Here is a 16,231-nt window from a genome sequence, read left to right on the forward strand (position 1 = left end):
CACGAGGAGTCTGGATCAACCCTAGATACTCCAACGCTGAGTCGGAACCTAGCATGCCCAGGATTTGTACCCTGGGTCGCGCACACATGGAAGGCGGGCTTGCTGCCACTGAGCTACACCTTCTGGCCTAAACATTTAACACCCACCCGAATCTTCGGAGGGTCTGAATGGGACTAACACATTCACTAGGTCTGAGACAGAAGCTGCTCTCAGAAGAAAGTCGTCCAAGTAGCCAATGAGGCAAAGCCTCGCTGTCCCAACAAAGTTAGGATAAGTGCGAGCTCCCAGCTGAAAACCCATGGTGCTGACGCCAGATCAAAAGGGAGGGCAACAGGCTGACAGAGACCCTCTCTCATCACGAAGCACAGAAAAAAAACCACTGTGAAATGCGCAAAACAGGACATGCATGTATGTGTCCCTGATGTCCGAGGACGCCAGGACATCCCCCGAATGGAGCGCAGCTACCACCGAACTAATGGATTCAATGCGGAACTACCCGACGTTCACAAAGGTATTCATGGCCTGAGGCCCATAGAAAACCCCAAACCTCTCGTCCTGCAGGAAAGGTAAAATTACCCCGCAGCTTAGCAAGTCCCACACTGCCCAAGGCAGACTGACGGGCCGGGAGAGGAAGACCATCTCGCAGACCCACTGGTCAGAGAGCAGGGAGGTTTCACTGAATTGTGAACCTGCGAAACCGCCCCTCCCACCTAGAGGGAGGGAAGGCTACATACATTGGCAGGATTTGGGTGGGCCTTTGACAGCCTGGGAGGGTTGCCCCTAAATAATACAAACACAGTGTGTATGTACATTATGTAGGTGTATGCACACACATGCCTTTGGAGGAAACCGGAGTACCCGGAGGAAACCCACGCAGACACAGGGAGCAACAATGCAAGCTCCAAGCAGATTGGAGTCGGTGTCCAGATTCAAACCAATGACTCTCTTGCTGCCAAGTAGTGAAGTTAACCACTACACCACTGTGTGCATAAAACCATTCTGAAACATAAGCCCTGGATAACAAGGGCGCAGCATTCAATGAATCACCACAGACCTATATGAGGCCCTGGACCAGCTGGTCCGCTAGCCTAATAACTTTGGGAGAGAGTCGGTGCTCCTCCACTGTCTGGTGCAAAATGCTCACTCCGTGAGTGACCGAGACCCCAGAGTAGTGGCCACAATAGGCCGCAAGTCAGACCCCAGCATGGTAAGCATGTAACGGGTCAGTACTTCGGATCTTCTATCAGTCAGATCCATACAAGCGGAGGTTCCCGCAATAGGGAGAGTGGTCACCTATACATGACACCCGGAGGGTCCACCACCGGAGAAGAAGCCCACCTTTTGAAAAGGCTCTCCTTAAAGGGGCACTGAACCACCGGCGGTGAGGGACTACAAAAGCCCTCAGCAGCTTTCTCATTCCGCCTCTTAGAAATTATCAAAGAAGGGCACAGAAGGAAAAAAAACCTACACGACCCCCTAGGCGGAAACCCAGCTGCACTATCCAGCTTAAGAGAGTCCCTTGCAGCAGTGAGAAGCGCACTCATAAATGCCTTATGCTGCTTTTTTTTTTCTTCTTTTACTACCCAGGTACCTGGTCCATGGCTCCATAACAGAGCATTCCCCAGGGGATAACGGGGGAAGGGGGCACTCTTACCGCCCGTCCGCAGTCCACCCCCACCCTGGCACAAAAACGTGTCCAGGACTAACAATAAAACCTCTGTGGGAATCCCAGGTGCTAACACCTGCTGCTACCACCAGCATGTTGGGGAAGGACCCAGATACTTACATAGTATGTATAATATGCACACCTGTCCTTACAAATAAACAGAAGCTCCTAGAGCCCTATTCAGGGCCTCTCACCCACTTACTGCGCTGACCAGGGGTACCCAGGAGACTCACCTCAGGAGGAGACTGCCCATCGCTGCCGTCCGCTCTCAGCACACAGCGCGTGAGAGGAAAAGAACCGTGAGGTAACTGTGCGGCATTTGCAGGGACCTGTGTGCGCCGTATACAGCACTAGGGGTCAGGACTACTCCAGGATGGCTGACGAGCGTTCAGAACACGGCCACAGGAAAATGGCCGACCACAATGTAAGCTGCGTCATAGCGCAGCTACGACAAAATGGCCACCAATGGGAGTTTTCAATGTAATTGAAAAACCTCCCAAAAAAATGGCGCCGGCAAAATGCCGTGTTTTAACAGGAAAAGCCTCCTAGGGCTTTTTAACAGTGAAAACCCCCTCACAGGAAAGCCCCGTACAAAAAAGAAAAAACACAGGCCAGATAACACAGTCCCACGCTTGCTGGTCGGAGTGAGTAGACTACAAGGATCTATATTATCCAGCCTGTCTCTCAGCCAACAGTTGAAAGAAGATTCTTTAAAGCGGGAGTTCACCCAATTCCTTTTTTTTTTCTCTTTTCCCCTTAGCTTCATGCTCGTTTTGTCTAGGGGAATCGGCTATTTGTTTTAAAATATGAGCCGTACTTACCGTTTTCGAGATGCATCTTCTCCGTCGGCTTCCAGGTATGGGTCTTCGGGAGTGGGCGTTCCTTCTTGATTGACAGTCTTCCGAGAGGCTTCCGACGGTCGCATCCATCGCGTCACTCGTAGCCGAAAGAAGCCGAACGTCGGTGCGGCTCTATACTTCACCTGCGCACCGACGTTCGGCTTCTTTCGGAAAAACGTGACGCGATGGATGCGACCGTCGGAAGACTGTCAATCAAGAAGGAACGCCCAGTCCCGCAGCCCATACCCGGAAGCGGCGGAGAAGATGCATCTCGTAAACGGTAAGTACAGGTCATATTTTAAAACAACTAGCCGATTCCCCTAGACAAAACGAGCATGAAGCTAAGGGGAAAATGTGTTCTCTATGGGTGAACCTCCGCTTTAAGAAAAAGTAAAATAAAATAAAATTTCTCCTCAGGGCGCTGGGCCCAAAGGAAGCCATACGTCCTCCTTGCTAGGCAGAACGAAACTGAGGCTGCATGCTGCAGTCAGGAGGGTTATGTCTGGAGGGACCGCCCCCTGGGCGTGGCTGTTCAACTCTGTTAATGTAACATGTATTTAATTATCTAACATGTTTCTGCCTAGTCCTCTCCTGTAAACAGGGAACATAACCCACTTGTCAAGAGCTGTGTCCGTCCATGGACGATGAGAGAAAATGACTGACACAGGGGATCACTTTTACTGAAAAGCCGTAAGTTGTATAAGAAAGAAAAAAAAAAAAAAATATGGTACCAAGCTTATGGCTGCAGTCGTTAGCTCATTTTAACCACCTAGAGTCCAGGACATTTATAAACGGGCTATGGACAGCAAGTGGTAATGGTGCCTATGGATTACTGACTCCTGCCATATTACTCCAACCTTTCATTTTTTTCTTCCATTCATCCAGTGATACTATGGCCTAGAAAGATGAGAGAATTGCTGTTGAAAAGTACAAATCCTCTGGTAGGCAAGACAGCACACAAGTATGTATATGAACTGTGCACTTTGCTACTTTTTACTGTAATGTAACAAAATATGAAAGATGCACACTTATAGGAAGCACAAGTATAAACAAAAATAGAAGCACAGATTTCTACACAATTTGCTGAAATAGAACATAATTCTAAAATAAATTTAAGGACATACAGGGCTCAATCCACTAAATATATTTCATAAGATAATAGAATCATGTGACATGTTTTTTTCAAGTATTTCATGAGAGGCTGAAAATGTCAATTCATTATAACCTAGAGTTATTTATCTCACAACCCCAAAACAGTTGGTAAATAACTCATAAAAAAAAGGTGTTAAAGTCAATTCACTAATAGAAATAAATAAATGCATGAGTTAAATAAGCAGTGGTCCAGGCATGCAATATTTATGGAATGTAAAAATATAAATTGCCAATTCGGAGGAGTACTCTACCTTTTTGGATCAAGTAATGCTGCATAGAAACCTAAATATGGAAAAACATAGAATAATCAGGGCTGATTTACCTGAAATATAACTAAAGGCAAACTTGTTTTTGTTTTTAGTTTTGGATAGAGTAGAGTGTGATTAGTCACCTGTCAGATTGTTATCACCCTCTCTACTTGTCCTGTTTATCATGATCATTAACCACTTACCCCCCGGACCATATTGCTGGTCAAAGACCAGAGCACTTTTTGCGATTCGGGACTGCGTCGCTTTAACTGACAATTGCGCGGTCGTGCGACGTGGCTCCCAAACGAAATTGGCATCCTTTTTTTCCCACAAATAGAGCTTTCTTTTGGTGGTATTTGATCACCTCTGCGGTTTTTATTTTTTAAGCTATAAACAAAAATAGAGCGACAATTTTGAAAAAAAATAATATTTTTTACTTTTTGCTGTAATAAATATCCCCCAAAAATATATAAAAAAACATTTTTTTTTCTCAGTTTAGGCCGATACGTATTCTTCTACGTATTTTTCGTAAAAAAAAAATCGCAATAAGCGTCTATTGATTGGTTTGCGCAAAAGTTATAGCGTTTACAAAATAGGGGGTATTTTTATGTCATTTTCATTAATATATTTTTTTTTACTGCTAATGGCAGCGATCAGCGTTTTTTTTTCGGTACTGCGACATTATGGCAGACACTTTTGACACATTTTTGGGACCAGTGGCATTTTTATAGCGATCAGTGCTATAAAAATGCATTGGATTACTATAAAAATGTCACTGGCAGTGAAGGGGTTAACACTAGGGGGCGGGGAAGGGGTTAAGTATGTCCCTGGGTGTGTTCTTACTGTGGGGGGGGGGGTGGCCTCACTAGGGGAAACACTGATCCTCTGTTCATACATTGTATGAACAGAAGATCAGCATTTCCCCCGCTGACAGGACCGAGAGCTGTGTGTTTACACACACATCTCCCGGTCCCCGCTCTGTAACGAGCGATCGCGTGTGCCCGGCAGCGATCGAACCCGCCGGGCACACGCACGGGAGTCGGGGGCGAGCGCGCCCCTAGTGGCCGCTCAGAGAGCTGACGTTATACTACGTGCTCTCGCCCAGGAGAGCCGACCTGCCGCCGTAGAATGACGGCGGCTGGTCGGCAAGTAGTTAAAGGGGTTGTAAAGGTAAAAAAAAAAATCCCTAAATAGCTTCCTTTACCTTAGTGCAGTCCTCCTTCACTTACCTCATCCTTCCATTTTGTTTTTAAATGTCCTTATTTCTTCTGAGAAATCCTCACTTCCTGTTCTTCTGTCTGTAACTCCACACAGTAATGCGAGGCTTTCTCCCTGTGGAGTGTCATGCTCCCCCCTCCCTTGAGGGGGAAGGGGGCAAGCAGGAGAGTCAGGACGCCCACTAACACACAGCTCCATTCTCTGTCTGCAATGTAGAGAGCGTCCTGACCCTCCTGCTCCAAGCACGACACTCCACACCAGGGAGAAAGCCTTGCATTACTGTGTGGAGTTACAGACAGAAGAACAGGAAGTGAGGATTTCTCAGAAGAAATAAGGACATTTAAAAGCAAAATGGAAAGATGAGGTAAGTGAAGGAGGACTTCACTAGGGTAAAGGAAGCTATTTAGGAAAAAAAAATTGTACCTTTACAACCCCTTTAAGTGAAAGAAAATAAAAAATTTTGGGTTGTCCCCAGAAAACTAAAAAAAAAAAAAAAAAAAGGGAGGGGAAATCTTCCAATGAGAACACTAGTTCTGGTGACCTGGGGGCCCAAGAGATTCCCTTTAATTTGCAGGGATTTCCTCTCGCTTCCTGTTTTGGCTATAGGACAGAAGTGAGGGCAAAACTCCCCAATGACAACTTTGACTTTATTGGTGGAAGAAAGGTATTTTTTTGCGTGTGATTTATTTTTTTATATTATCATTTAATATTTAACATTTATAAAGATATTTTGTATTCACTTAATTTTTGATACGCCGTTGTGCATCCTGTGAAAGGAGCGATTGGTCTTCCAGGATTTTTTGCTAGCAAATTACTTATAACCTCCAAACATACATTTTTTTTCTAGCAGAGAGACCCTAAAGAATAAAATAGTGTTTGTCACAATTTTTATGTCACACAATATTTGCGCAGCGGTTTTTCAAACGCAATTATTTGGGGAAAAAATACACTTTAACCAGTTAAGGACCAGCCGTCGCAGTTATACCGTGGCAGGTTGGCTCCCCTGGGCGAATCGGCATTGCTGCATGTCAGGCGCTAGGCTCTAGAGTGAGTGCCCGCAGCATGATGACGGAGCAGATGCGTGTGCCCAGCCGTGAACGCTTCTGAGAGCGACAGAACAGGGATCTGTCTATGTAAATTTACAGATCTCCGCACTGTCAGGAGAGGGGAGACAGATCTGCTGTTCATACCGATTATGAACAGCGATCGGTCTCCTTCTCCAGGCAGTCCCATCCCCCCTAAAGTTAGAAACACTCCCTAAGACACACCTTTAACCTCTTGCTCGCCCCCTAGTGTTAACCCCTTCCCTGTCAGTGACATTTACACATTAATCAGTGGCTATTTTTAGCTCTGATTGCTGTATAAAGGTCAATGGTCCCAAAAAAAGTGTCTGATCTGTCCGCCGCAATGTCGCAGTCCCACTAAAAATCTCCGATCACCGCCATTACTAGTAAAAAAAAAAAAAAAATGCCAGAAATCTATCTTCTATTTTGTAGGTGCGATAACTTTTTCAAACCAATCAATATACGCTTATTGAAGAATACATATCGGCCTAAACCGAGGAAGAAAGTTAATCGCTCTTTTTTGTTTATAGCGGAAAAAATAAAAACCATAGGAGGTGATCAGATACCACCAAAAGAAAGCTCTGTTTGTGGGGGGGTGAACAGGTACCTCTTTTTAGAAAAAAGATTGCCGCTCTACGTCCAAAGCCCTATGGAACCTTCAGGTGCAGGTTCTTGTGCAAATTAGGAGGAAAAAAAACAATCCTTGACGGCGGCATCTTTGTTCAATCTTGAAAAAATAGATAAAATCCGAAACAGGTCGCTACATATAGAAGAAAGTCACCGCTCCAGGTGGGTCTACTATATGGTCATGCACTGGTACAGGATTCCAAGGGTGCTGGCGGTGCACTAGGCAAGCATAAAGGTTGAATGAAGGATGGATGGCCACACCCCAAAAACCGTACAGGTTGTCTTTTATTAAATGAACAGCAAAAGCATTACCAGATCACAGCAACAGAAACAGGGGACAGCCGATGGCTTGAATAAGCACTGATTTTGTGCGAAACGTCGGCTGTCCCCCGTTTCTGTTGCTGTGATCTGGTAATGCTTTTGCTGTTCATTTAATAAAAGACAACCTGTACGGTTTTTGGAGTGCGGCCATCCATCCTTCATTCAACCTTTAGGTCGCTACATATATAGATATAGCAGAGGAAGGAACATACAATCAATGCGTTTCACACCATGTGTAGGTGCTTAGTCATAGCACCTACACATGGTGTGAAACACGTCAAATGTATGTTCCTGCCTCTGCTATATATGTAGCGACTGTTTTGGATTTTATCAAGTTTTTTCCAAGATTGAATAAAGATGCCTTCTATGGTGTGCGGCCGTCCTAGGTACCTCTTTTTGGCAGGTACCCGTCTCCACCTCCAGGAGACGGCGCCACCTCTCGGAAGTTTGGCCCCCTTCCTTCTTTCACCGGGCCAATTGGAAAGCGTAGCGCACTTTGCGCATTCGCAGTAAAGAACCAGCTGCGAAGCCGAAAGGGTTCACTGCCAGGTTCCTTTACTACGAATGGCGGCGGCGGCAGCAGCACCCGAGAGCCGATCCAAAAATCGGCTGGGATGCTGACATCATGGGAACCCAGGACAGGAAAGTGTCCTAATATTTTTTCATGGGGGCCCGGAACTCCTCTTTAAACATTTTTACAGGTTATCACTTTAGAGTTACAGAGGAGGTCTAGCTCTAGAATAATTTATCTCCCTCTAGCATTGATGCCGATACCTCATGTGTGTGGCGCGAACACCATTTACATTTGCATGCACGACCTACGTATGCGTTAGCTTCTACGCACGAGCACAGGGGGATGGGGGTGCTTTAAATAATTATTTTACTCTGTCCCTTTAATTTGTTTTACAAAGAATGTAAACATGCGTTGTAATAGAAAGAAGGGTGGCAGGTCATCTTTATGGCGACATCTGGGGTCAAAAAGACCTTTACTCCCACCCTAGACCAGAAGTGGTGTCATGACAACACTTTGGTCCTCCAAGGCCATAGAGGCAATCTGGTCTTTGTTCACCTCTGTGACCAGAAGGCCACACCATCTCTCGGGCATGCCAATAAGAGCTGTAAGGGGCATTCCACTCTTAGGCCGCGTACACACGGTCGTTCCAAACCGATGAGAATGGTCCGACGGGCCATTTCCATCGGTTCACCGCTGAAGTGGCCTGATGGTCTGAGGTGCGTACACACCATTGTTCCAAAAACCGATCGGGTCAGAATGCGGTGATGTCAAACTAATGACGTGCTGAATAAAACGAAGTTCAATGCTTCCAAGCATGCGTCGACTTGATTCTGAGCATGCGCTGGTTTTGAACCGATGCTTTCTGTACTAACCATCGGTTTGGACCGATCGGGCATCGGTCCATCGGTTCGATTTTGTAGCATGTTCTAAAATTTTGGACCGAAGGAAAACAGACCGATGGGCTATACACACGGTCGGTTTGGACCGATGAAACTGAACCTCGGTCCATTCTCATCGGTTTTGTCCGACCGTGTGTACGCGGCCTTACTGCGTTCATTAAGGAAGACAGCTGCAAAAAATAAATATATAAACCACTTACAAATCGCAATGTATATACATGTATTGTAGTTGGCAAGTGGTTAATACATCTGCTGCAGTGACCACACTGGTAAGTTGGCATTTCTATGGTTTAACCCATTTACCTCTAATAACACTAAAAACTGACAGGGGTCCTAATCCTTCTCCACTGTATCCATTCCACTGGATATCACAAGATGAGATACAATACTGCATGGTTTCATGAGATAAATAACCAATTTTGATGCAACTTATGAGTTAGTTTAGAAGCATTTTTTTGTGAATTGCAAAAAAAGTTTGAAAAAAAGCTAGGAGTTATTTTATCCCATATTTCAAAGAGGAAAATACCTCTCGTGAATTGAGCCCACAGTATGTAAATGGATTTGAATTTACGGGAGTGCTGGGCATATTAAAGTGCAATACTGTCCTCATACACAGAGTGCATGTAAACTGAGGGGTTGTCTTCTAGCCAGGTTGTCAGTCAATACAGAATACCACCTCTAATCTGTTTTTAAACAGATAATGTATACTGGATAGACCATTGTCATGGCAAACATCAGACATATCCACCAGGATTCCAGTATCATTGGGGTTAGAATATGTTTACATATCATGGGTCCAGTTTTGTGTCACATTTGGAATCGGGATGATGTGACACCACAAGGGGTTGTCCAATTTAAAGTGCACATTGTTTTCTGACCAAGGCATGGTTTCCCTTTACCAATACATAGCTACAGTTCAATGCGTAAAGCCTATACAATTCCTCTTCTTGAACTAGTGCCACTATCTGGAAAGAGCTTCCTCCTGGGTCCATCCTTTGTTGGATCTAGCATAGCTCAGGATGGCTTCAGTAGCAGTGTATGAGCGGTGACCCTGCACACAGGCCTCAATCTCTTGTATAGGCAGCTGGCTCTGCAGGAAAAGGTGCAGCTGACTGTCCGACAAGAGGACCATGTTCTGTACAGCTCTGCGGAAGAAACAGAACAATGGTTAGATAGGCACAGCGACCATCTGAGTAAATACATCTGACATTGCTAGTACAGCACTATTGGTTATTACCCATGTGATTAATGATCAATAACAGAAGACCCCCTTTATACTTTACCAAATAGATTAAATGACCAACTTGTAAATGAATTCCAAAGCTGATAAATGATAACACTGAGTACTTAAAGTGTGTGATTAGTCAGAACCTCTATTTTTAGCTTTGGATTGAGTATGGAAGGGTTAGAACAGATTTTATTGCTGGTTAGGTCTCCACAAGGTAGATTCGCCTCCTTATTCTTACTATTAAAATAGAATATAATATATCTGGAAACTATAAATTTTAGAGTTGTCACCAGGACAGGAGAGAAGGGTAACCCTTTTAGGTTCACACTTATACAACTTGTTCCACCATTTGTGATGGAAAAGTAGCAGGACACGTCGTTTCCCATGATTTCCAATGACAACCATTCATATTAGTACGACTTCAAAGTAGCCCCTGGTCCGATTTTGATGGCACTTACACAGGCATTCCCTGAAATCACGGTAAAATGTCGTGATTTTGAAGTCACAGTAGTGTGAAAGGGGCCTTAGGCCCAGTTCACAGTACTGAAATTTCAGATGTGACTTCAGTTGCACAGAACTTCCCCTTTGACAATGGAAATCACATTGTTTTCCACAGAGCCCTTTCACATCAATGCAACACTACTGTGATGTGACCCAAAAGACCTGTATCGTGTGCCGTTCATGTATACCGAAGGGGGTACTAGTCCATCACTGGGAGTGCTGGTTGGGAGGGAGCTCACCCAACTCCTAAGATCGCTTTGTGTAAAGGAAGGTATCCCTGTGAGCACATAGCTATGTCATTCCAAAGTGCAATGTTAACTGGCAGCCCCAGCCTGGACTCTGGCCAGGCCACGCCCCCAATGAGTTTCACTCCGAGGGGCAACGTAAAAAGCATTGGGGGCATGGTCTGGCCGGAGTCCAGGCTGGGGCTGCCAGTTACCATTGCACTTTGGGATGACATGGATGTGCAGTCACAGGGATACCTTCCTTTACACTACTGTGATGCAACTTTTGGGAAAGTACTTGTGCTACTTTTGTGCGATGCAGTGTGGTTCTGTGCCCCATAGACCTCAATAGAGTAGCATCAAAAAAGTATTTACATGAGTTTTTGCTTGTTAGAAATTGGCACGCGCTGGCGTTCTAACAACCAGTGACCCATCCCTGCTGCTGACAGCAATCATTGGTTGTTAAAGTGGAGCTCCACTCAAAAGGCTCCTCTTGAAGAATTGGCACTTTTGAGGAGTGGGTACCCAATGTTGACAAATACCCACCCCCCTGCTCCGACCGCCTAGGCGATTGGAAACGGAAGTTCCCCCCCCCCCCTGCAGTCTTTTGGGACATGCGACATGTCCCAGAAGACTGCTTGACCATTCATAATGCGCATCGCTGTTCGTACATGCGCAGCGGGCACCTGGGTGTGAAGCCACAAGCTGTCACAGCCGAGTGCCCATAGTTAAGATACCGGCCTCAAGAAAAGAAGACAGCAGGGGTGAGCACACTGCTAGATCATGGGACAGGCAAGTGTTTTTTTCAAAAGTCAGCAGCTACAGTTTTTGTAGCTGCGGACTTATTTAATTTTTTTTCTCAGGAGACTAAAACTCCTCTCTAAGGAGTCGGTGCCTTAACAACCAAGAGTCATCCTTTCTGTCAATGGGGGGCAGAAAGCAAACAAAAGAGCCGGCATAAAAAAAAAAAAGGGAAACAGCATGCCATGCCACACACACACCCTCCTCCTTTATTCCAAGCCCTTTAGTCTGGTATGGATTTTAAGGGGAACCACACATCACACAAAAAAAAAAAAATGGTATGGGCCCCCCCCCCCCCCCCAAATCCATACCAGATTCCTATCCAAGCATGCACCTGGCAGGCCAGGAAAGTGAAGGGGGGGGGGGGGAGAAGCGTGTGCCCCTCCCACCTGAACCATGCCAGGCCATATTCCCTAAACATGGGAGGGATACTTTGCCAGGGGAGAGCCCCTGTGACATCACTGGGTGATCCCTGCCACATGTGATGTTGCGACAGGGAACCGGTTATGTCAGCAGGCGGTGTTCGCCTTGACTGATGTGGCCCTACATTGCTGAACAACATAATCGATGATTGATTTGCATCAGGGAACATGGCAGTGACAAAGTGCTTTGCTGGAGTGGGGAAGTCTGGTATAGATTTTATTTATTTTTGGTGTGGGGTCCCCTAAAATCTATACTAAACCCAAAAGGGCTTTTAGCATAATTCAGCACTTTGAATGAATGTAGAGAAGAGGAGAAGACTGCAGATAAACAGGTACAACTTATGCAGGAGGATTTGTTCAATCTCTGTGTATCACCTGAGGCCAGTCACTTCACTGGGTATATATAAGGGGTTTACCATCACTTTAATGCTGGCTTTTGTTTTTGGGAGAATCCCCCGCTGATAGCAGGGATAATTCATGGTTGTTAGGACCCTGGATTGTGCCAGCTCCTTAGCAACCAATGACTCATCCCTGTTGCCGACATCAAGAATGGGTCACCAGTAGTAAACGCATAAAAAAAAAAAAAAATGTACACTGCAGTTGTACTACAAAAACACGCTGACAGATTAGATCAAAAATCGCATTGCACTTGTGTAAACTGGGCCATAATGGAACACCTGCTCTGGTGGCAACTGTCTAAAAGGGGATTTTCCCTCACTTTGTGGACATGTCCTATTCTCATGTTCCCATCCTATAACAGAAAGTGCCTAAACAAGGCCTTTTTATGGCAGAATTAGTAAGCATCATTTGAAATTATCACCGGTATGTTAAAGAATCCATTAGGTTATAGTGACTGGGTTTACATCTTTTTTTACTTGAGGTGATTGAAGCCGTATTGGTGCAATTGTGACAGAGAAAAAAAAAATATGGAGTACTGTCCGTGATACTTTTTTTTATTTTTACCAACATGTACATTTTTCAGGACAAGCTTTCAGGGTATTTCCCCTTCTTCAAGGTCCAAGCAGTACTGATTCACGAAACATTTAGCAGAATGTTAAAACATTTTTTTTTTTTTTAACATTTTAACCACTTCCGGGCCGTGACACGCCGATATATGTTGTGCGTGCATGTGTCTCAGGCCACGCCTCTGAAGAAATCCTGTCGGATGAAACATGCAAGGCTGACCTGACACATGTACGCTATTACTCCATGGAACCTTCTATGTTTTTGATGCCTGTTTTGTTTGTAAGTACATTACAATAAAGTGCGTGTTGCTTTCACTATTGCGTTTCCTCTCTGCATTTTTTGGGTTTCCTTCTGCTGATGAACGCAATATTTACCCTTGGATCCTTTTGAGTTTTGGATGTTTCCTTACCCTTGGTGTGGTTTGTGGATAATTACTTTCCCAGTGGAGGTGCGATTGCCATTGATCCCTGCATTATTTAAATCTACATCTATAATGATGTCCTTCTGGTAAGCAGTTTGACTGCACAGGGTGTGGTGTGTTTCATTATCTGCACACTGAAATCTCGGTGGAGGTTCTTCATATTCAACACTTTGAAGATTGTGTTTTGTACTCATTTGGACACCGTTTCATTATATTAATAATTTTTATAACTTTATTAGCCGATATATTTTGGCAGAATGGCACAGGCAGGCAAATGGAGTACCTGTATGTCCCTTTGAATTTGCCACCGACGGCGCGCCTCTGGAGTGTGCCCGCGGGTTCCGCAAACTCGATGTTCGCCAGCGGGCCGCGACTGCCGTGAGGAGAGGCAGAACGAGGAGATGCCAATGTAAACAAGGCATTTCCCTGTTCTGCCTAGTGACATGACAGAGCAGTGATCGCAGTCATGTCAGTGGTAGTCCATCCCCCCCATAGTTATAATCACTCCCTAGGACACATCTTGATCGCCCCCTAGTGTTTAACCCCTTCCCTGTCAGCGTAAGTTAAACAGTAATCAGTGCATTTGTATAGCACTGACCGCTGTATAAATGACAACGGCTCTAAAATAGTGTCAAAAGTATCCGATGTATCCGCCATAATGTCGCAGTCCCAATCAAAAAAAAAAAAATCACAGATTGCCATCATTACTAGTAAAAAAATAAATAATAAAAATGCCATAAAACTATCCCCTATTTTGTAGACGCTATAACTTTTACGCTAACCAATCAAATACCAAAAATATGTAGAAGAAAACACATTGGCCTAAATTGGGGGGGAAAAAAAATATTTTTTTTTTTCTCCAAAAAAAACAAAATGTGGGATATTTATTATAGCAAAAAGTAAAAAAGATTTTGGGCCGGATTTAGCAATGATTTACGCCAGCGTATCTATAGATATGGCGCGTAAATTCAAAGCTGTGCCGGCATATCTTCTTTCTATATTCAGAAAGCAAGATACGCCGAAATTAGGCCAAAATCCGACTGGCGTAAGTCTCTTACGCCGTCGTATCTTAGGGTGCATATTTACGCTGGCCGCTAGGTGGCGCTTCCGTCGTTTTCGGCGTAGAGTATACAAATGACCTAGATACGCCGATTCAAAAACGTACATGCGCCCGGCGGAATTTTATTACGTCGTTTGTGTAAGGCTTTTCCGGTGTAACGTTGCTCCTGCTTCTATGAGGCATACGCAATGTTAAGTATGGACGTCGTTCCCGCGTCAAATTTTTAAAATTTTACGTCCTTTGCGTAAGTCGTTCGCGAATAGGGCTTTACGTAAATTACATCCACGTCGAAAGCATTGACGATTTGCGGCAGAATTTCGAGCATGCGCACTGGGATTCTTTCACGAACGGCGCAAGACGTAATTAACGTGGGGTCATGTTTTATTTACATAAAACACGCCCACCTCTTGCAAATTTGAATTCGGCGCGCTTACGCCAGCTGATTTACGCTACGCCGCCGCAACTTACGGGGCAAGTGCTTTGCGAATACTGCACTTGCCCGTCTAAGTTGCGGCGGCGTAGCGTAAATAACATACGCTACGCCCGCACAAATTTACGGCGGGCTACTTGAATCTAGCCCTAAGTGTTTTTTTTTTTCAAAGTTGTTGCTCTTCTTTTGTTTATAGCGCAAAAAATAATAATAATGATCAAATACCACCAAAAGAAAGTGAGTAGCCAAATCTTCCGGGGCCGAAGTGGTTAACATTCTGCTAAAAGTTTTGTGACTCAGTACTGCTTGAAACCTTTGAGAAGGGGACACCCCCCGAAAGCTCGTCCTGAAAAATGATATGTTAGTGCAAATAAAATAAAAAGTATTTCGAACAGTATTTCACGAACATATTATCACGAACAGTATATCACAAACAATTTTTTTTCCTACATTTCCCCTCCATGTAAATACCTGTACAAGAAATAAGGGATACGGTTGGCACTAGCAGAAGCAATTCCATGTTTTCAAATAACCAGCTGAAGATTTAATTGGTTATCTATATATTACAGTCTAAATCTATACTTCCTGTTTCCTTCTCTAATGTGGATACAGGAGAGCGAACCAAACCTGGCATTGTAATATTTGCTATGAGATAAGAGCTAAGCCTTCTTCCATTCTCACACTGCCATCTACTGGTAGAGAATCAGCACACAATCACTAAAACAAAAGATGCTTTCCCATGAAAACAAACCACGGGTAGCAAAAATATACCAGAGCAGTGGATCCACTTTAGCTTTTCAGGTGCCAGGGAGAGTTTTTAAAGGACGAGAAATATTATGACTTTTAAATTGCAAATCTTCTGCAGAAGTTAACTGCTGGCTACAACACATTCTAGATGAGGCCACAGACAATGGTTGAAAATTGCACTGGGATACTTACACTCACTGGCCACTTTGTTAGGTACACCTGTCAATTGCTTGGTTAACACAAATTTCTAATCAGCCAATCACATGGCAGCAACTCCATGCATTTAGGCATTTAGACCTAGTGAAGACGACTTGCTGAAGTTCAAACCGAGCATCAGAATAAGGAAGAAGGGGAATTTAAGTGACTTTGAATGTGGCATGGTTGTTGGTGCCAGATGGGCTGGTCTGAGTATTTCAAAAACTGCTGATCTACTGGGATTTTCACACATAACGATCTCTACGGTTTACAGAGAATGGTCCGAAAAAGAGAAAATATCCAGTGAGTGGCAGTTGTGTGGCCGAAAATTTCTTGTTGATGTCAGAGGTCAGAGCAGAATGGGCAGACTGGTTCCAGATGATAGAAAGGCAACAAACAGTAAAACAAATAACCACTGGTTACAATCAAGGTATGCAGAATACCATCTCTGAATGCAAAACACATCGAATCTTGAAGCAGATGGGCTACAGCAGAAAAAGACCACACCGGGTGCCACTCCTGTCAGCTACAAACAGGAAACTTGGGCTACAATTCGTATAGGCTCACCAAAATTAGACAAGAGAAGATTGGAAAACCATTGCCTGGTCTGACGAGTCTCGACTTCAACTGCGACATTCAGCTGGTAGGGTCAGAATTTGGTGTAAACAACATGAAAGTATGGATCCAT

At 44.5% G+C, this 16,231-nt stretch overlaps 1 protein-coding gene across 1 annotated transcript in view; it reads right to left on the bottom strand.

Moving 5' to 3' along the window:
• Positions 1-8,744: 8,744 nt before the first annotated feature.
• The window catches only part of SNX11 (sorting nexin 11), a 68,178-nt gene continuing 60,691 nt past the window's right edge, over positions 8,745-16,231 (bottom strand). Inside the window, exon 6 of the mRNA XM_040331236.1 lies at positions 8,745-9,693. Within this exon, the coding sequence (XP_040187170.1) occupies positions 9,510-9,693 (184 nt within the window). The 3' untranslated portion in view covers positions 8,745-9,509. The remainder of the gene's footprint in view (positions 9,694-16,231) is intronic.

Source organism: Rana temporaria, chromosome 12 (genome assembly GCF_905171775.1).
Source record: "Rana temporaria chromosome 12, aRanTem1.1, whole genome shotgun sequence".
NCBI classification, from domain to species: Eukaryota; Metazoa; Chordata; class Amphibia; order Anura; family Ranidae; genus Rana; species Rana temporaria.